At 53.0% G+C, this 22141-nt stretch overlaps 1 protein-coding gene across 1 annotated transcript in view; it reads right to left on the reverse strand.

Moving 5' to 3' along the window:
• RAMP1 (receptor activity modifying protein 1) overlaps nucleotides 1-22141 on the reverse strand; it is a 54678-nt gene that overhangs the window by 17178 nt on the left and 15359 nt on the right. Inside the window, exon 2 of the mRNA XM_010357962.2 lies at nucleotides 18391-18529. Coding sequence (XP_010356264.1) covers nucleotides 18391-18529 — 139 coding nt within the window. The remainder of the gene's footprint in view (nucleotides 1-18390; nucleotides 18530-22141) is intronic.

A 22141-nucleotide genomic window follows, 5' to 3' on the forward strand; every position in this document is an offset into this window, starting at 1 on the left:
CTGATGCCACTGGACTCTGCAGGGCCCCCCGCTGGGCTTCACGAGCCTTCAACAATCCACCCTGCGCACCCACGGGGCGCCCTGCATCATGCTGGCCCCTACACAGGCATCCCACCAACTGGCCGCCTCCATCCGGGTGGCAGCCTTGCCACCGCTGCCCTCCTGCCCTAATCTCACCACATTTGGAGCTCAGGGCAACACTGAGTGTGGGGAAAGGGCCAGGCCAGGAAACGTCCCACCATGGGGTGTTCACTGTGGGGGCTTCGAGGAGTTGGCAATTACGGAGCCTCGGTGTTTTCACTTTTAAAATGGGTTCAGTGATCCCTGGCTCACAGCAGCAGCGTGGTGAGAACTCCCTCAGAGGGCCACTACCACGCCGCTCTCTGATGGGAGCCCATGACTCCCCATAGGACCTCTTTGCACAGCAGGGGGTGGGCATGTGACTCGCACTGCCCCATCTTTGGATGGGAGTCCCACACAGGCAGGCAACACGTGGCTTCCTGTCTCGCTCCTGACTCGCTCTACAATCCCCACCATAGGGCTGACCTCAAGGGAGGGCGAGGGGCTCCAGAGGCCACAGTAGTGGGGGGCTGTGGCTCGAGGAGGGAGGGGGATGTCCTGTTGCACTGGGTCCTTAGTGGCTGGCACCACTGGCCAGGTGTCTGCTAAGTCCTCAGCAAATGGCTGCTGAGCTGAGTCAGGTATCTGGGTCCTGAGGAGTACCCTGCTACCAACGTGCCTTCACCTCACTTGTCAAAGGAGAACCACAACCAGACAGGAGCAGGAACAGGTCACCCCTGTTCCCCAGGGCTGGCAACGCTTTATCTCACCTCCTGTGAACCCGTGGCCCTCTGTTCAGTCTCAGAACGTGTTTGTGCACCACGGGGAGCCACCCTCACCCAAGCAGGGGAGAAGGTTCCAGCCATACAGGGTATTCTCCACAATTCAAAAGCCGCCCTGCACAGCCTGGGCCTTGGAACTGCCACAGTGCACCAGGAGGGTGAAGATGCCAAGAAATAAGTGTGTTGGGGACCCACAGAGCCTCAGGCCCGCCTGGTTTCTGGGATGGAGGGGTGGTAGGGGGGTCTCACCCCCCAGCCAGGTCTATCTCGGGCGGGGGATTCAGGAGCTGGCGCTGCCTGTCAGCAACATTCCCTGGTTGTCCTGGCTGCCCCAGGTCTGAGGACATATGGCCTGCGAGCTGCTCAAAGGGCCCTTCCACAGACAGCCTCGCCCTGGCCTAGCTCCCACCCCAGCACTGCCCCCGGCTCCTCTTGCCTCCTTCCCACAATGGCAGAAATCCAGCCTCCCTGTAAAGAGGTGAGTTAATATGTCCATTAGGCTTGGGGATAAAGGAAACTCTCATTCACTGCCGTATAATTAGTTTAAACCACACTATCCTAATTAAAAACTACTTTAGGCCGGGCGAAGCAGCTCATGCCTGTAATCCCAAGACTTTGAAGGGCCAAGGTGGGCCGATCACTTGAGGTCAGGAGTTCAAGACCAGCCTGGGCAACATGGCGAAACCCTGTCTCTACTAAAAATACAAAAAATTAGCTGGGCATCGTGGCATGCACCTGTAGTCCCAGCTTCTAGGGAGGCTGAGGCACAAGAATCATGTGAACTTGGGAGGCAGGGGTTGCAGTGAGCTGAGATCACGCCACTGCACTTCAGCCTGGGTGACAGAGGAAGACTGTATCAAAAAAGAAAAAAGAAAAAAGAAAAGAAACTATTTTTATTTTTATTTTATTTTTTTTTGAGACAAAATCTTGCACTTGTCGCCCAGGATGGAGTGCAGTGGCGCAATCTTGGCTCACTGCAACCTCCACCTCCTGGGTTCAAGCAATTCTCTTGCCTCAGCCTCCGAGTAGCTGGGACTACAGGTGCATGCCACCACGCTCGACTGATTTTTGTATTTTCAGTAGAGACGTGGTTTTGCCATGTTGTTCATGCTGGTCTCAAACTCCTGACCTCAAGTGATCCACCTGCCTTGGTCTTCCAAAGTGCCGGGATTATAGGTGTGAGCCACCACACCCGGCTGAAACTACTTTAGAAAGAGTAAAAAGCAGAATTTGCATTGCAGAAAATAAAAACAGATTATCTGGAAAAATGTATCCGGAAAGAGGATGCAACATGTACAGGTAGAAACAGTGCAAGACATGACAAAGAAGTGAAAGAAGGCAAAAATAATTCCAGTGGAGCACGGAGGGGCTAGAGGAGGGGCTGGAGGAACCAGGTTCGGAAACCTCAGCTATTGGGGAATGTCAGCGTCCGGTCCTGGAGAAAGCAGTCCGAGGAGGAAACTGCACTCTGCACACCAAAGCCTCTGCAGGCTCAACGAGGCCATCAGCAAAACAGGTTCTCACAAAATGTTTAAACTAAAAAGAATACTGCAAGCAACCACGCCAGGAAGGAGGAGGTCAGATTTTAAAAATATACATAAATCACAACCCCTTCTGCCTTCTCTGATGACATCCCAAACACCCGGAGACAATGGAACAACAGCTACACGAACTTCACAGAACAAAGTTGCTCCTTGGAGATTTATTATCTTGCCAAGCTGTCACTCATGTTGCAAAGACGACAGAGAGCTCCTTAGAAATTGTTGAATCCTGAGAATGTATTAATCACATGGCTTATTTCTAGGAACCACTTGAAATAATCGCCTGAATTTAAAAGGCAACATGTAAAAGGGAATGATGCTAAAAATAACACATGCTTGAATTAACAACCTATTTGCAAAGATAAGTAAACAAGAGCCCTATCAGAGCGAGGCTTATTACTGATGAAAGTATGCAAATAGTGCAACTGTCAGAAAAACAGCGTAAAAATTAAAAACCAAATTACATAGAAGACAGAAAGGACAAAGTAGGTTTTAGAACATTAATTGCAATCAATGAGGAGAAGGAAGAAGTGGGGGAGGCGAGAGAAGAATGGAGAGAGGGAGAGAGAGGGAGAGAGAGGGAGAGAGAGGGAGAGAGAGGGAGAGAGAGGGAGAGAGAGGGAGAGAGAGGGAGAGAGAGGGAGAGAGACGGAGAGAGAGGGGGAGAGGGGGAGAGAGGGGGAGAGAGGGGGAGAGAGGGGGAGAGAGAGGGAGAGAGAGGGAGAGAGAGGGAGAGAGAGGGAGAGAGAGGGAGAGAGAGGGGGAGAGAGAGAGGGGGAGAGAGAGAGGGAGAGAGAGGAAGAGGAAGCCCAAAACCCAGAGATTCCTGTTCTCTCACACAGCAGAGGCCAAAGTGTGTGGTTGGACAATGTAAAGTAATAAATACAAGATAAGAACATCTGTTCGCTTCACATTTCATGGCTGCTTGAATGAAAAATAGCTTCCCAATATTTCAATAATAATAAAAGAGAAAACACAGGCTGGGCACGGTGGCTCACACCTGTAATCCCAACAGTCTGAGAAGCCAACATGGAAGGATTGCTTGAGCCCAGGAGTTCAAGACCAGCCTGGGCAACATAGTGAGACCCACCTCTACAAAAAATAGAAACAATTTGCGAGATGAGATGGTGCATGCCTGTAGTTCCAGTTACTTGGGAGGCTGAGGTGGGAGGATCACTTGGACCCAGGAGGTTAAGGCTGCAGCAAACCATGATCACACCACTGCACTCCAGCCTGTCTCAACAAAACAAAAAAAGAAAGAAAAGAAAAAACACATGGTGTTTCAACAATTGAAAGAAAAGTAATCAGCATGGAAAGATAAAAATTAAGAAGACAAAAATTGGAGTGCCTGAAGACTGAAAAAATACAACTTAATTTCCTTTGTTAAAAGGCTCGCCATTCTCCAGAAGAAAAAATGAAATCCAGCAATAAGCTGTAGGCGAGAGAGGTCATTAAAACAAAATAGAAGACTAAAAAGAGTTATCAGTAAACTTCAAGTAGTTGAAATGCTGGGATTTCAATGTTAATATGAAGCAAAAAATAATTTAAAGCAAAAATGATTACATGTGATAAGGAGAGGTATCAGGATGAGAGGCATGGGTGATGGCAGCATAATTACATGGAATCTAAATGCCATAAAGACAGAGCAAAACATATATGCAAATACCTCCAAGAAAAAGGAAGTAGAAATGATAAAAATATGATTATACAAATAAAATACTTCATTATCAACTACATAAGAAATTCAGCAACACATAAAGGAGTTAAAGATCAAAACAAGATAACATTAATGGTTGTTTTGGTGGGGATTACATGGAATAAACAGATAATTTATTATTTCTCAAGTATTCATGGTATGTTCACAAAAAGTCATCATATACTAGTCTCAAATAAAATCTCCATAAAAATACAAAAGCAGAAATGATTCAGGCTACATTTCCTCCCTATGGCAAAAAAAAAGAGATAAAGAACAAACAGAAATAGAAATAGTATATTTTAAAATATACTTACCTAAGGAAAAAATTGCCTTACGAAGAAAGTCAAGAAGACAATAGCTGTCTATTCAGAAAATACAATGGGTGAAGCATGGTGGCTCACACCTGTAATCCCAGCACTTTGGGAGGCCAAGGCGGGCAGATCACGAGGTCAGGAGATTGAGACCATCCTGGCTAACACAGTGAAGCCCCATCTCTACTAAAAATACAAAAAATTAGCCGGGTGTGGTGGCGGGAGCCTGTAGTCCCAGCTACTCGGGAGGCTGAGGCAGGAGAATGGCGTGAACCCAGGAGGCAGAGGTTGCAGTGAGCCGAGATCGCGCCCCTGCACTCCAGCCTGGGCGACAGAGCGAGACTCTGTCTCAAAAAAAAAAAAAAAAAAAAAAGAGAATACAATGAAAAAACTAACATATCAAAATCTATAGAAAGTGATGAATGAGGAAGGTCCTTAGAGAAAAACATCACAGCCTTGAATGCCTTTATTATGTTCAAGAAAAGTGAGAAAAATGATGAACTAAGGATTTAAATCATATCTTAGGAAAGAAGCAATTTAAAAAAAGGGGTGAAACCCCATTTCTACCAAAAATACAAAAATTAGCTGGGTGTGGTGGTGCATGCCTGTAGTCCCAGATACTCAGGAGGCTGAGGCAGGAGGATCACTTGAACCCAGGAGGCAGAGGCTGCAGTGAGCCAAGATCACACCAATGGACTCCAGCCTGGGTGACAGAGTGAGACCATGTCTCAAAAAAAAAAAAAAAAAAAAAAAAAAAAATTATTTCCCACCCTTGATTCTAATGGTCAGGTAGCATATCTATTCCATTAGGCTAACATGATCCTAACCCTACAACCTGATTAAGGAAACACAAAGAGGAGAATCCGGAGCTTCCTTATTCATCATTTTCTATACCCATTGTACTGCGGAGGCCACAGAGGCTCACAGCACTGAAGTAGGGGTGCAGCCAGCGGGGTTCCTGCAGGCGGGCCCCACTTGGCACTGCATGCCTGGTCCCCCCAGTCCATGGTAGCTTGCCTACTATTCGCTAAAAAGCAGTATCAGGTAACAACCCATCAAACAAACCTCCCAGCACTTTGGGAGGCTGAGGCAGGAGGATCACTTTAGCCCAGAATTCAAGACCAGCCTGGGTAACATAGGGAGACCTCGTCTCTACAAAAAATAAAAATTAGCTGGGTGTCGTGGTACATGCCTGTAGTTCCAGCTATTTGGGAAGCTGAGGTGGGAGGATTGCTTGAGCCCAAGAGGTCGAGGCTGCAATGACTTTTTATGGAGTTTAGCAACATGATTCTTAAGTTCTTTTGGAAAAATAGGCAGAAAATATATCAAAGCATGCAAAACATAATGTAAAATATGATGAAAATGAAACACGGTAGGAGAGGCCTTCTCAACTGTAGGAAATATTGTAAAGTTGTGGTAATTTAAATGACGTGGTACGACCCCAAAATGTAAGTAAAATTTATTTCAAATAGACTCTAATGCACATAGGAAGGTATTATGTGTTAAATTAAGCAACACAAAACAATGGAGGTTGGCAACATTATTTAACAAATTCTGTTAGGATAATTGGAGTGGGAAGGAAATACATTTCTGTCCATCCACTGGGTTAAGAAGATAAATATCATTTCAAAACACAGAACAACTACAAAATCACAGAACATAATCTTGTGGGCATATGACTCTCACAACTGAGACAATGGAGTCTGTGGACAGTCACGGTTATGCAGAGATCACACGGCCACTGACTGATGAGGGGTGAATCGGAGCATCCATGTGTTCACAGATTAGCTAATTAACTACAATGTGGAAAATGAACATCAAAAGAAACACAAATGAAACAAGAAAATATTTAGAGCACAATGGCAAACAGTTAATATATATATTCTTCAAGAATCTGTGGCCGGGCAAAGTGGCTCCTGCCTGTAAACTTGGGGGGCTGAGGCGGATGAATCACTTGAGGTCAGGAGTTTGAGACCATCCTGGCCAACATGGTGAAACCCCGTCTCTACCAAAAATACAAAAAATTAGTTGGGCGTGGTGGCGGGTACCTGTATTTCCAGCTACTCAGGAGGCTGAGGTAGGAGAATCACTTGAACCCGGGAGGCAGGGGTTGCAGTGAGCTGAGATTGTGCCACTGCATTCCAGCCTGGGCAAGAGAGGGAGACTCTGTCTCAAAAAAAAAAAAAAAAAAAAAAGAAAAAAAAAAGAATTTGTAAAAGAAGATTAAAAATACCTCCAATGGACATATGGGAAATCTCTGTACTTTCCTCTCAATTTTGCTGTGAACCTAAAACTGCTCTAAAAAATAAAGTCTTAAAAAAAGGAAAAAAGCACAATGATTCACAGGACAAATAGGAAAGGTCATGGTGACGTAACTTGCACTTGAGAAAACACAAATTCCAAATAACTGTCAGAGATTAGTTCAACTTTCCTAATTGCCAAAGACATGCAAATTAAAACCAAAGAGGAAATCTCCTTTTGACCTGCAAAAATGAAATCTCTGCAAACTCAATACTCATGAACCTATGAGGAAATAGGCATTTTCATATGTTGCTGATAGAATTATAAACTAGTAAAATTCTTTAGAGGAACAACTGGCAAAAATCTATCAAGAACCACAGAATGGGTTCTTGAACCGGGCACGGTGGCTCACACCTGTAATCCCAGCATTTTGAGAGGCAGAGGTGGGTGGATCACCCGAGATCAGGAGTTTGAGGCCAGCCTGGCCAACATAGTGAAACCTTGTCTCTACTAAAAATACGAAAAATTAGCCAGGTGTGGTGGCGGGCACCTGTAATCCCAGCTACTCGGGAGGCTGAGGCAGAAGAATCGCTTGAACCCAGGAGGCGGAGGTTTCAGTGAGCCGAGATTGTGCCGCTGCACTCCAGCCTGGGTGGCAGAGTGAGACCCCATCTCAAGAAAACCCCCCAAAGTCACAGAATGTTCATGGTACATGCTACAGTAAGCCCACTTACATGAATTATTTCTCCCAGGAATGTTTAACAACAAAATTAATCTAAAAAAAAAACAAAGGATATATGTACACAAGTTCCTATAGTGTTGTCATTTATTTATTTCAGACAGGGTCTCACTCTGTCACCTGGGCTGGAATGCAGTGGCATGACCATAGCTTCCCGCAGCCTCTACCTCCTGGGCTGAGGCAATTCTCCCACTTCAGCCTCCTCAGTAGCTAGGACTGCAGGTGTGCCCATTACACTCAGCTAATTTTTACATTTTCTGTAGCTTCGTGGTTTCGCCATGTTGCCCAGGCTGGTCTCGAACTCCTGGGCTCAAGCGATCCACATACCTTGGCCTGCCAAAGTGCTGGGATTGCAGGTGTGAGCCACTGCACCTGGCTGCATAGTTTCTAATAGCAAGACCTGGGAAATGGCTTTAACTCGAGCAGGAGTAGGGAACCACAGCGGGCCGGTGTGGCCTGCCCTGGAGGGAGGTGGCCTCCACTGCCTGGGCACTGAGGGTAAACTCAGTCTCTTTTTCAGAAAGTGCATGTTCCATTTTTTGATTGAGACAAGAAGCTGAAACAAGAGTGGACTCAGACCCAAGGCCTGTCCCAGGACGCAGCCCAAAGGGCACCCTGTGCTTAGGTCCCACAAGACACTCAGTGTCCTCGAATTATGCACGGGGAAGGCTGCGAGGTGCCACTGCTCCCTGGAGGCCCTCCCACAGGGGACCGAGAATGTTGTTGGCCCTGCCTGTGCCTGGGAGATGTCTACCATCTGCTACCATCCGAGTGATGAATGGATAGATCCTGGGAGGTGCCATGGCCCAGCCTGGGGGCTGGAGTGAAGGTCAGCATTAGGAAGGGGCATCTGCTCCATCCTCCACCCGCTACCCTCCCCACACAGGACCCACAGCCAGAGGTGCTGCACACAAGGGCACATCTTCATCCTCTCTCCCCCACCCCCACCCCTTCCCCATAGGCAGCCCAGGAGGCCGCCTTCGGGGCTCAGTGAAGCCCCGTGTGCACAAGCTAGCCTGTGTCCCAGGACAGCCAAGTCCTGTTTGCACAGCCTGGATGGTTCTACGGCTTTCTGGGGGCATGGCTACCGCAGTCGAGTGTCCACAGGGGAGGCGGGGATGGATGCTGAGCTGCAACGAGCCCCCACCACCAGACACATTCCACCTGTCCACCCTTTCACTCACTGCCGGGATCTGCTTAGTGTCACCCCATGTCTGACCTTTCATGTTGACGCACAGGCCTGATTTCATCCCCAAACTCAGGAGGATGTGAAACCAGGCAGTTAATCACCTGATGGGAAAGACGTCACGGTGGGCTCAGTGCCACACTCAGCACTAAGTCACCCCAGGGTCTGGAGAAGGTCTCTCCATTTGTGCCTCCCCCGCAGGGCCAGAAGACTTCAGATAAAAAGGTGCCGAGGACGACACAGTGGTCCCTGGGTGTGGAGGGGTGAGGCCAGCAGTCGCCCGCCCCAGCCCCAGCCTCCAAGCATCCGCAGCATGAGGGCTCCTCTGCTGTGGGTCCTCACAGATGCATTTCTCCCAGAGCTTTCCGAGAAGGGTAACGGGGCTCCTCCTCCCCATCCCAGAGCCCCCCTGCCCAGCAGGCAGGTGTCATCAGATCCTCTGGGGATCCTTGTCAGAACCCGCCACGGAGCACACATGTTAAGTGAGGCGACCCTGACCTGAACACATTCCAGGGGCGGCTGCCAAGGACTCTGAGCCCTGGTTTATTTCCCCAGTGCTGAAAACCAGCAGAAGGTGCTCCCTGCACAACCGCGGCCACTCGCACCAGGGAGACTCGAGGAAGGTGGAATGACACCCTCGAGGGGCGGTCTGGGCAGGGCCGGCCTATCCCCAGCCACTGCCCCGCCCTGCCCAGCTCTGGACAGCTGTGTCTACAGCCCTTCCCCACGGGGACCGGGCACCCCAGCTGATGCCTGCACAGGCCTCAGGAGTGGCATCCTCACGGGAGCCAGACTGCGCGAGCTGGATGGCTTTCCTGGCACAGCCACCTCCGTCTCTCCTCCTCCGCCCCCTTCTCCCCTGTAAGCCACAGCTTGGAGTCTTCGAGGACCCGGCTCCCAGGGGCTCTTCCTGCTCCTCCACCTCCCGCTGGGCTGGCTGTCAGCGCTGAAGGCCCCGGGAGGTCAGGGGTCAGCAGCCGGGTTTCTGTGTTCCTGGGGTGTGCTCTGGAGATGCCTGGAAAGATTCTCCCACCCAGGGGGCACAGAGGGTGGGGGAACAGGCATCCAGCCAGGGCTTTCCTCACAAGAACTGGCTTCCCGCCCAGTGCAGACCACACAGAGAGGGGCATGGCAGGAGAGATGGTGTAGCGGTGGGCAGGGAGGGTGGTGGGCAGGAAGGGCAGCCTCGGCCTGGGCAGTGCTCACCTTTGGATCCTCTGAGACCTGGCTGTGCTGGGCACTGCCATTTGTCCTGTCCGCGCCTGCGGGCCTTTCGTGGAGCCTACGCTATTCCATCAGCACACACAGGGACGACAGCACCACAGCCACCAGCAGAGCACAGAGGGGCCCCAGTGCTCGTGGGCACGTGGCAAGTTCCAGGGCGGACACCTCCATGAACAAACCCACGCGGGCACCGAGGCAGCCCCAGATGCTGTGCTGGGAGCTCCTGATGCGCAAGACAGGCCTCAGGGAGGTGCGGGGGCTCCAGTGCCAGGCCGGGCAGGGGCAGGCGGCGGGCAGGACTCTGTGAACAGCCCATCCTGAGACCTCGCGGGGTATCGAGCTCAGCAGGAATCCAGAAGGACGCCATGCCCTCAGTCCAGAGAGCCCTCGTGATTTCAGAAGAAGCCTGCCTCTCAGTTCCTGCTGAAATTCAAAACACAAGCAGCTGTTCCCATGTTGCTGCTGAGTTCTGAAGAATTTCCTGACTTGACTCTTTTAGCAGGAGACACAAAGGCAGCAGCAGGAGGGAGATGCAGCAGGCTGGGAAGAACCCCGAGGTGTTGGTGTACCCTGCCCAAGTCAACAGCGTGTGGACCCAGAATGTCATGCCTGGCGCTGGCCATGCTGAGCCGCAGTACCACAGCAGGCACTGCAGACATTTGTCTCCTGTCCTGCAATTACCATGCCGGGCTGCAGCCCCACTCCCAGGGGCCTGGAGCCCCATCCTCTGGGCAGCTCCTGGGGCTGGGGGAGGGCCCATCATTGCCCAGCACGGGGTCAGCAGGGCAGGGCAGGATCCACAGTGGCAGCCTCAGGTAACCGAAGCTGAGGTGACCTGAGGCTGCCATGGTCAGTATTTACAACTGGAAGCTTTAGGGCAGACAGATGGGGGCATCCCAGCTGGTATGGAAGTGAAGTCTGGTTCTCTGGGGCCCAGTGACCTCGGATGCCTAGCAGGGCAGGCTGTGGCCCCATCCCTCTGGCATCTTCCCCCAGGACACCTTTCCCCTGCCTAAGATGGCGCTCAGACCCTGCAGCTGTATCGGTGGGGTGGGATAGGCGTGGCCACTTCCTTCTTAAATCCACCGAGCATTTCTTGTTTGGGTGAGGAAATCTGATGTGAGCCTTCTAAAAACCCATGTTTTATAGCTGAGTCCAGCACATTCCAGATTCTTCTCTTCTCTGTTCTGCCTTCTCTCTCCCTCTCCTACACCCACAGGAAGGTCTCTGGAAATGAGAGTTCCTGATGACACATTTGTCATGTTTTCTATACCTCCTCAAATTAGATTGCAGCCCCAGTTAATACATTAAATCACATTATGCCTCCATCAGCAAACCAAGGCTGCAGCTTAATAAGGTGATAACCCCTGGTAAATGACACACCAACCAGCTTGCAGGGGAGCCTGGCCCCCCTGAGCTTATTCGGCCACTTTTCTTGGACCTGTTCCATGCAGCCGAGTGGAAGACACCCCACACATGTTAGAGAGGGCTCAGGAATCACCCCCAAGCCTTGCTCACAACAAACAACCTGACAAAATCCACCAACCAGGTAATAAAGCAACAGGATGAGCAGAGGAGTGGGGTCACGGTCAGGGCAAGGGCTGTCAGAGCCCAGCAAGCACCTGCGTGCAGACCCACACCGGGCACCTAAGGTCCAAGGGCAAGTGTGGTGGCTACAAACCCTAAATGAGAGAAAAAAAAAAAAAAAAGCAGACCCACAGCCAGGGCAGGGACCCAAGAATGACTCTGTGTAGAGGAGTCTCTCTCTTTTTTTAAATTATACTTTCAGTTCTAGGGTACATGTGCACAATGTGAAGGTTTGTTACATATGTATACATGTGCCATGTTGGTGTGCTGCACCCATCAACTTGTCATTTACATTAGGTATCTCTCCTAATGCTATCCCTCCCCCCTCCCCCTACCCCACGACAGGCCCTGGTCTGGTTCTATCACCCAGGCTGGAGTGCAGTGGTGCCATCGTGGCTCACGGCAGCCTTGACCTCCCAGGCTTGAGTGATCCTCTTGTCTCAGCCTCCTAGGGAGCTGGGCCTACAGGTGTGCAACAAGATGTACAACTAATTTTTACTTTTTTTTATAGAGATGGAGTCTCACTTTGTTGTCCAGGCTGTTCCCAAACTCCTGGGCTCAACTAATTCTTCTGCCTTGGCCTCCCAAAGTATTGGGATTATAGGCGAGAGCCACTGCACCAGGCCATGAGGAGTCTTCCATTCACTTTTTACTTTTTTTTTTTTTTTTTTTGAGGCGGAGTCTCGCTCTGTCGCCCGGACTGGAGTGCAGTGGCCAGATCTCAGCTCACTGCAAGCTCCGCCTCCCGGGTTTACGCCATTCTCCTGCCTCAGCCTCCCGTCACTTTTTACTTCTATTCAATGTCCCGAGTAAAGCAGGGGTCACAGGGGCCCTCCTTCCCATCTGCTTTGATAGAGGAGGCAAGCCTGCCAGGCCAGCACCAGGAGCTGGCATGAGCATGTCTCAGTCCCCACTTACTCCTGTGTGTGTATCCCACAAAAGGCTGGCCGGCTGCATTTGTCTGTGTCACTCATGGGAAGGTGAGTCCCCTGTGACACACAGCTGTTGTTAAATGAGATCTCTGATTTCAGAAGAGTCTGGAAGCTTCCCTCTGCCATATACCAAGATACCTGCAGGCCCAGCCCAGGGCCCTGGGACAGCTGTGACTTTGGGCAGCAGCAGGCATGTGGCGGCTCTGGCCTGAGGCTCCTGCCTTCAGAGTCCCCTGCCCTCCATGTCAGCGTGGTTTTGGATACCAGACCCCAATAATTGCCTGGTTTTGCTTGCTTGCCTTCTGCCCCAGCTGCCAAGCCTCAACTGCACTTGGCTTAGAGAAGGGCCTTTCCCAGAGCCTACGTCCCCCATCAGGTCACCTGCCTGGCTCACAGTCCTTGAGACCAGCTGGGACCCTGCTCGGTTGGGAACAGCCCCTGAGAGCAGCCGGCTGTCTGGCTGCCTGCTGGTCGGCCTCACTTTGGGGTCCCGCTCATCCAGCAGACACAGTGCCACCTGCCCACACCTGGCGATGGCCCACACCTGGTGATGGCCTGCCTGCAGGCAGCCTAGTGCCTCTCACCCTATTTGTGCCTTTGTGTTCTCTCCAGGGCCCTCTTCTGCTCCACCAATCACTTGGACAAATGTGCCCACCCTAGAACCCCAGACCCTCACTGCTATAGGAGACCCCTGGAAGGCTGCCCTTGGCCCACTGCCAGGCTTGGCAGTGTCTCAATGTGATGGACCGCACCAGGTTGGTGGGGACGTTGCCAGGGTGGAGGCAGCACCTGAAGGCTGGTATCCCCATCTCAGGAGGCCACAGTTATATGGAGGCAGGGCATCCCTCCACCTCCGCTGGTAACCAGGAGGGAGCCATGGGTACCAGCTGTGCGAGCCCAGGCAGGTGAAGCAGCAGTCACAACAGCTCCACCTCCGCCAGGCTGCTGCTGACCTGAGTAAGTCAATGTAAGTGACGTGCTCGACACAAAGCCCAGCACGTGGTAATAAACGCCAGCTACAGTAAACGCGTTTCTTGGAATAAGTTAAGGGATAATTAGGTAAACATTCAGCAGGCGGTGAGGACTCACTGATAGTTTGGAGAATAAATCAATATGAGATTCAGGTGAGAGGAGGAAGGTTTGGGAAAGGGACGATTTAAGAAGGCACGGGCCAAGTGCACAGGGAAACTTAGTGCATGACGAAGGTGGCATCTCAGGTCACCAGGAGCAGAGACGGACGTTTGCATAAATGGGACAAGTGGGTAGCCCATCCAGAAAAAGGTAACATTTCAATCATAGTTCACACCATACACAAGAATAAACTGGAATAAACTCCGACGGGCCAAGGATTTGGATGGAACCAGCGGGATCACACAGGATAGAGAAAACCTGGCAAATCCCTCTTTTCCCTTAACGTGGGAAGGAAGGGGCTTTCCGTTATGACTCCACTCCAGAGGCGATCAAAGAGGGATGGTTTTGGCGACATTAAAAAAATTGTGTGGCAACAAAAACACCAAAAATCAAAGTTGAAAGACACCCAACAAACTAGGAGAGAATATCTACTGTACATGAGAGACAGAGGCCTAACCTCTCATCTCACACCCAAAGAACTCTTTAAAAAGGACCTGATAGAAAATAGGAAAAGACACAATTTGCCAAAAAGATAAAAGAACGACCTGTAAACAGATGAAAGATGCTCAGATTCGCTCCTAAGTACAGAAATGCAAATTCACATGCCGCTGAGACATCGTTTTCACTTATCAGACAGCGACACTTCTACTGTATGACAACACAGTCTGTTGGTGGGTCTGGGGAAACGGGCACCCCACACGCTGCTGGTGGGAACGCAAACTGGCATAAGCCTTCTGGAGGGACATTGCAAAACCTAACACATTCCTCCTGGTCTCACCTCTGGTCCTGCGACTCCACTTCCAGGTATCTACTCTGAACAGTCAGCTCCAGTGCTGGGAAAACACGGATGCACGAGGCCACTCACGTTGATGCTGAAATGGGAAAATACTGGCCACAACCTAAGTGCCTCCGCTCGCTTGGCTTCTGCCCCGGCTAAAAGGAAAATGGCTGAAAAACTCTGCACGGCGGAGTACTATACAGCTGTAAAAATGAAGGAGGAGGCTCTCTCTGCACTGACAAGGAGAGATTTCCAGATTATGCTGTTAAGTGAAGAAAAACCAAAGTACAAAGGAGTGTCATTAGTATACAACCCTTTATACAAGAAAGAAGGGGATATAAGAAAAAAATGCAGGCATCTGCTCATTTGTGCAAAAGATATACAGGAAAGAAAGACCAGAAACTGATGAGATAAGTTGCCCACAGGAATTGGGTGGGAAGAGGGTGAAAGGAATGAGAGAAATGGGAAGGGGCAGTAGGAGGAGGGACAGTGCCAGTTGTCTGAACACACCTTTGCGCAGACAGCTCTGCCCCTGGAACCAGTGTGATGATTAGCTTTATGTGCCAACTTGGCAAGAGTACAGTACCCAGTGACTCAGTCAAACACTCATCTAGATGTCACTGTGGGAGTATCTGGGAGACGTGGTTAACATCTATCATCAGCTGTCTTTAAGGGGATAATCCTTGATGCTGGGGGTGGGGCCTCGCCCAGCCAACGGGAAGGCCTTACCCGCGCGTTCGGAAATTCTGCCTCAGGAATCCTGCATCACCTCCCAAGAACCTCCAGCCTGCTGGCCCGCTGGGCCCCGCGATCAGGCAAGCCAATTTTTTGAAACAATATTGTTTTACTCAGCCTTTCTCAATACCGTGGCTTAAATAGGGATTCACCCATGTTTTCTGTTAGCACCTATACGGTTCCGTGGGTTCCATCTAAATCCCTGGGGTGGGTGTATACCCACACATACACATACACGGCTTGGTCTCTAGATACCATTCTCTAACAAAAGGAACCAGGGTTCCTTGGAGAAATGACTAACTTCGGGGCTGGGGCACAAAATGTATAAGATAAGCCTGGAACATCTTGTGGTACCGGAAGAAAGTGCTCAAAAAAAGCCAGGGGCAATGTCAAAAAGACACAGAAAAGGCTCTCCAATAGCCAAGCCTGGGACCAACTTAAGGGGCCTTGTGATAGCACTGGGCCCCCTGGATGATCCGGATTCTCCCATCTCAAAGCCACCTGATTAGTGTTGCCAGTTCCGTCTGTGACTTCATTCCCCTTTACTGTGTAAGTGACGCACTGACAGTTCCAGGAATTAGGCATGGACATCTCTGGGGGGCATCATTCTGCCAAATGCAGACCCCACGGGCTGGCAGGCCTGGGCCGATGTGCTGAGATGCTGTTGTGATGTGGACTTTTCCTTCTTGGTTCCTAAAATATCTTGATTTTTTTTTTTTAGACGGAGTCTCGCTCTGTCACCCAGGCTGAAGTGCAGTGGCGCTATCTCGGCTCACTGCAAGCTCTGCCTCCCAGGTTCACGCCATTCTCCTACCTCAGCCTCCCCAGTAGCTGGGACTACAGATGCTCGCCACGTCGCCCAGCTTTTTTTTTTTTTGAGATGGAGTCTCACTGTCGCCCAGGCTGGAGTGCAGTGGCACGATCTCATGTCACTGAAACCTCCACCTCTTGGGTTCAAGCAATTCTCCTGCCTCAGCCTCCCGAGTAGCTGGGATTACAGTCACGTGCCACCACGCCCAGCTAATTTTTATATTTTTAGTAAAGACGGGGTTTCACCATGTTGGCCAGGCTGGTCTGGAACTCCTGACCTCAGTTGATCCACCCGCCTTGGCCTCCCAAAGTGCTGGGATCACAGGTGTGAGCCACAGTGCCTGGCTAGATTTTTAAAAAAATTATTATACTTTAAGTTCTAGGGTACATGTGTACAATGTGCAGGTTTGTTACATATGTATACATGTGCCATGTTGGTGTGCTGCACCCATTATGGGTGCACATACATGTACACATATGTAACAAACCTGCACATTGTGCACATGTGCCCTAGAACTTAAAGTATAATAATAATAAAAAGAAAGAAAGAAAGAAAATTCCTCTAGTTCCAGCTATTGCCACTCGGCTCCCCCGAGGATGGCGAACTCTCTCTGGCCTCAGTGCTAATTATTCCTCTTTGCGCTCTGGCACTGTCGGAAGCCATCTGTGGTGGCTTCCATTTCTAAGGACACCCCGCCATGGCTGCTTGTAGAACATTGCGTGCGTTACCCTGCTGTCTTCTGCCAGGCCTCTGGTTCACAATCAATCTATACAAATCAACCATCACTTCCACAAAGCAGGCTGGGGAGAATGCTTTTCTCCAGGGGCCCCCCACTGTGCCTTCCCTGGCTAGTAATAAAATGCAATCTTAATTTAAATACAAATGACTCAGCTGTGGCAGAAAGCCAATTAGCCTAAAGAACAGGCTGTTCTGATTTTTAACAACCTCTCCCTGCTCAACTCATTTTTCAGCTTAGAAAAAGAGACCCTGAAATCTTGGAGAAGCCTTGAGTACAGGAGAGTGAGGAGACCCTGCTGAGGGCACAGGGAGGCCCCCAGAGACCCCAGAGGGTTGGTGGGGTGGGCTCCCTGGTTCACTGTGTCTTATCAGGGCCCTTTGAGGCTGGAGCCGTGACTTTGGCCTCTCCCACCCAAACCGGGGCAGAGGGTGTGGAGTTTCCGCTGTTTAAATCCCAGGATGCACACCTGCATATACCCCATGCCTTCCTACTTTTTAAAAAGTTTGGGCTCCCAAGGTAGAGAGTTGCCTCAACAACAGTGCATTGAGCATGGACTCTGCTGGGACCGAAGAAGTCCTCCGGGGTGGACGAAGCGGGCAGAGAGCACACAGCCGACGGGAGAAAACAGAGGCCACTCATCTGCCAGCCTCAGTAAGGGAGAAGAGGGCAGGCTGTGGCCAGCGGGGCTCTCAGGGTACAGGGAGGCCCAAACCCAGGCCCAGAGGGGTAGTGGGAGCTACCCAGCCATGGGCTTTCTCCCTGTGCTCACACCAGCCTGCAGCCCACAGGGGAGGGGTGATGAGCCCAACCAGGGATCTTCGATCCCACAGACATGTGCCAGGTGTGTCCTGGACCCTCAGGGGACACCACAGCCACATGCACTCTTGGTGTGGGACCTTGGTGCAACCTTTCCTCCGTGAAGACCCGCCCCAGGGCCTCCTCCCTGCCCCGGCCCTCCCTACCGGTCCCCAGGGCTCCCTTTCTCTCAGGCACTGGGGAAAGCGCTTGTCATCAGTGGGGCACCAGGACTTGCGCTGCGCTGTGAACCGACAGACGGATCTCTATGCGAAGGTCGCGTGGCACAGAGGCAGTGGCCGTCAGCTCCACGCACCCCCTGTGGACCCACTACTCACCCACTGCAGCCCCAGGACACCCCAGCACCTCCCACGGAGGCAGAAACAAGGACTCAAAAGTCGACTGGGGACATGCCGAGTTCTGATCCCTGCTCTGGAGGCAGAGGAGCCTGGGCCTGCTGGGGAGAACCCCCAGGCTTGCTGATGGGGGCCCAGTACCCAGGAGGCTGAGGGAGGCAATGAGGGAGTTCCTCAAGTGGGAAGAAGGGCCGGGCAGGAGGACCCGGCCAGGCGGGGAAGGGTTTGGCTGAAGTCATCCTGCTGGGGACTGTGGGTAGTGACAGCCTGCTCCATTACCAGAAGCTCTTAGCCCTGGACAGGGTGGGGCCGGGAAGGACAGCTTTGGCCTGACCACGGGGATGGAGGGAACCAGCAGGGATGTCCCTGAAGCCACGCTCCAGTCAGAGACCTGGCCACCTGGGCATGAGACCCTACTGTCAGTCATTCCCCAGGCACCTGCCATTGGAGAGGCTATGGGCATCTCTGGCTGGACACGGCCCAGTCTGAACCCTCCGCATCCTCTGCCTTAGGGCTCCACCATCCACCCAGATGAGATTATTGAGGCCGTGGCCTCCTCCCACCGCCACTCTTCACATCCACCTGCCACTGGCCCCCTCCTCTGTCTTCATCCCGGCACACCCCGGGGAAGAACCCTTCCGGGGTCTAGAGAGCATCCTCCATGGCCCCCATGTGGTCCGCTCCTCCCCCGCTTGCCCCCCTCCCTCCCCAACCGCGTCCTGCCCACCAGCGGCCATGGGACTCACCCGATGGTCCTGCCCCAGTCACACCACAGCGTCTCCCCGACGGCCTCCATGTCTACCTGGAACTGGGTGAGGCAGAGCTCCCGGAGGAGGGCACCGTAGTTAGCCTCCTGGCAGGCAGTGGCCACGAAGAGGTGATGGGCTGCAATAGACATGACCATGAAGAGGTGATGGGCTGCAATAGACATGACCACGAAGAGGTGACGGGCTGCAATAGACATAACCATGAAGAGGTGACGGGCTGCAGCAGAGGCCTAGGGGCGTCACCGCCGGCCCACCCACTCCCCGCAGCCCAGGCTCCACGAGAATGGGGCCTCTGAGAGACCCCTGGAGAGAGCAACTGTGGCTCCAAGCGGATGCTCTTCATCAATCGTTCTGTGACCTGGCAAAGGCCCTCCCTGTCTGCTAAAGGTGGCTTGGCCCTCAGTGCCCATGCCAGCTTGGGCCAGGGCACTTCCCATCCCACAATGCCACTGGGCTGCCCCAGGCATGGGTGGCATGAGAGGGGCCTGGCTGCCCCTGTTCCGCTGGCACCTGGGCATGGGCTGGGCTGGGCTGTGTCCCCCAGCCCAGGAGCTGCAGGCACATCTCCTGTCTGAGTATCTGCGGGCTATGAACCGAGCTGACAAACGGAATCACGAACTGTGCTCCCTCCTCCTGCCTCGAGCCATACAGCAGAGCAAAAGTGACCTGCCCAGAGGTGCCCCGCACAGAATCAGAATTCACTCATTTACCCTGTAGCTTGCCACTGGCTGGGGGTGGGCGGGGAGAGCATGGACCTTGGTCCCCCACCCACCAGGCCTCTTCTTCCTCCTCAGGCTGAGCCCAGCTTTCTTGGCCCATCTGTAGGGCAGCTGGTGGCAGGGGGTTTGCATTCCCTGTTTACAGCTTGGCTCCTGGCCCTCCCACCGTCCCCAGACCCCCCTCCTTTTCCCCCCAGGCCATGCTGCATATCCTCTGCCCGGGGTGACCCCCAGCCCCACCCCTACTGGCCTGGCCCTTCCGAATTCCTGGAAGGAGCTTGGTGCTGGGAGGCCAGGGCTGCCCTGGGAGACGCTGGGGGCATCCAGCCCCTGCAGCCTGCCACCTGGCCCCACCCTGGGCCTCATGAGTGAGGACACCAAGCTGCCCCTTGCAGCCTCCGGCCCAGGGAGCCCACCCAAGGAGAGGTGGCCGCCCTTGGGCAGGCAGATTGGGGGTGGGGTTCTGCAGTACCAGTCTCTGGCATGTGGCCCAGGGAGGGTTGTGAGCTCGAGAGGCCCCTCGGGCTGCGGAGTAGAACGCAGAGGAACTGGAGCTGCCCTGATGTGCCGGGCGCCCCGGAGCTTTTCACCGGCAGCCACCTCAGAGTGGATCTGGCCGCGATCGGCAGTTTACAGATGCGGGAACTGAGGCTTTGGGGTTCAGAACCGGGCCCCAGGTCCTATGGCTGGAAGTGGTGTGGACCAGAGAGCAGACCAAGTGGTCTGGGCACCAGGTGGGAGGCGGGAAACACAGGGAAGGGCCTGATGTCCCTGGAGGTGCACCTGAGGGAGGGCGAGCAGGTGGCCATGCAGGGGTGGGGTGGGGTGGCGGTGCTGTCACAGAGCACCACTCCAGGCCCAGTGACTGGTGTCAGGGTGAACGGATCCCACACACTGCACACCTGAGCACTGGCCTGGCCCACAGCTGCTAGAGAGAGCAGAGTGCTGACCAGGGAGGCTGAGCCCTGGCCTGGGCCGAGGCCATGAGTGGGTCCCAAAGAGCCAGGTGTGTTGGATCAGGGACGTTTAGCCCAGGAAGCCAGGGAGGAATGTGGGTGCGGTTGGCCTGCGTGGAAGGCTGGGATTGGAAAAAGCCCCTTGGAGGAGCTCAGGACAGGACCTGCTGGCAAGTGAGACAGAGTCCCCCCGCCCCCCACTCCAGCGGGTCACCCACCCTCAACCCCTGGCGTGAGCGCCTAGCACTGGAGTTTGTGGCCACAGAGGGAGCTGCACCTGCCCCTGCGAAAGCTGAGGGCAGAACAGTCTCCCTCCGGGGCCCCAGGGACCCCTCAGGAGTCTCTGTACCCACCTGAGGCCATGCTGTTTCCTGACAGCACAGGTGTGTCCCCACCGTGTCCATACCAGCACCGTGAATGCACCCTGGGGCCGGCTGGTCCCACTGCGCATGCACTCCCACCCTGGGGGCTTCTTTCACCCAGTCAGGGCAGCCTTGGAGAAACAGCTATTTCTGACACCTGCCCCATCACAATGTCCCCTAGGAAAGCCCACCTAATGGGGACAGTGATGCCCCGGGGCTCCTAGGAGCTGAGGAGGGCTCAGACACTGACTCGTCAACTCATGGAAGGAATTCCAGTCTGCCTGTACAGCTGCACTTGGAGAATCGTCCCTCTGTTTGTCCCCCACCCCTCACTGCTCCTGGCATCCCGCCCCTGCTCACTGCCTTTCTCTGGTGAATCCCAGGTCCCAGTCCCACCTGCCCTCCTCTGCTGCCCTGTCCTCCAAGAGGCCCCCGGCTGACCCTACCTGTGGGAAGCCATCCCCCACCCTGTCCCCCAGCCCATTTCCTCAGAGCCTCTCTCAGGGCTGGTGGAAGGTCTCTTTCTTTTCTCAGAACCCTCTTGGCTGCCCTCTCATCTCCCACTCCTTTCTGACTCATGCATACATCCTCCCTGGCACCCAGCGGCTTTGCATATTAGTATTTGTCAAATGAAGCAGCAAATAAGTAAGACAGCCATATCTGGCTTTCTCAGTGGCCATTCTGCCTGGGAGTGAAGCAAGTGTGCCTCACGCTGTCCTGCGTGGAGTGGACAGATTGGGTGCCAGGGTCACGAACCACTGCGGACTCCCCTCCTCCTCTGGAAGAGCCGCTTTTAGGATGAATGAAGATGAACAGGCACGTCTGTGCCTCAGTCAGGATCCTCGGGTGCACGCAACAGAAACCAACTGGGGCTGGTGTGAGTGGTGGAGGATCTGGTAAAGGGACCCTGGTGGCTCCCAACTCCCCAGGAGGGTCTGGGAAGTGGGGTCTGCACAACCGCCCTGCAGAGCCAGTCCCTGTGGGGAGGCTGAGCTGCTCCTTCTGGTGGGGTCCCCAACAGGCGAAGGGAGTGCAGGTGCAGGGGCCAGAAACAATGACAGTGGTCCCTTCACTGCAGGCCACAGGGTGTCCTTCTCTGTCATATTCATGTCAGTCTCCTGCAGTCCCCTGGGCTGTCCAGAGCAGCTGCCTGCCCCCAACCTACTGGGCCTTCCTGTCCTGCAGCCCAGCCAGTTCTAGCTTCCACCACCCATGCAGCCCTCTGTCCTGGTCTGGCTGCAGGGCTAGTCCGGTGGCCTTGACCCTGGCCTGGCTCTGGGCTGGTCTCTCCTGGATGCTGCATCCCCCACCTCTCTTACAGCCACTGTGCCTCCCAAGGGGCGGGACTACCATACCCAGCCCATTGTCCCTTGCTCCTTAGGGACAGAGCCCTCCCTGACCAACGCTGCCCTTTCTTTCCCGCCCTATACGAGCCCAGAGTCCCACAGCTGGGATGAGGCCAGGGGCAGCCATTCAGGCAAATCTGGAAACCTGTTTCATTTTTTAGGTACAGGCGAAGAATGCTTGGGTTTTTCTTAAACGAGACTGATGTGGTTTCTTTCCTTGGAGAGAGAGGTAACATCAAAGTTTTAAAACAGAATAAATTGCCAAAGTTTTAAAACAAACCATTCAGGGCCAAATAGGTCCCATTCCTCTGTGTGACTGCAAATGTAATCATTCATAAATCATGTCT

The sequence above is a fragment of the Rhinopithecus roxellana genome, chromosome 14 (genome assembly GCF_007565055.1).
Source record: "Rhinopithecus roxellana isolate Shanxi Qingling chromosome 14, ASM756505v1, whole genome shotgun sequence".
NCBI lineage: Eukaryota > Metazoa > Chordata > Mammalia > Primates > Cercopithecidae > Rhinopithecus > Rhinopithecus roxellana.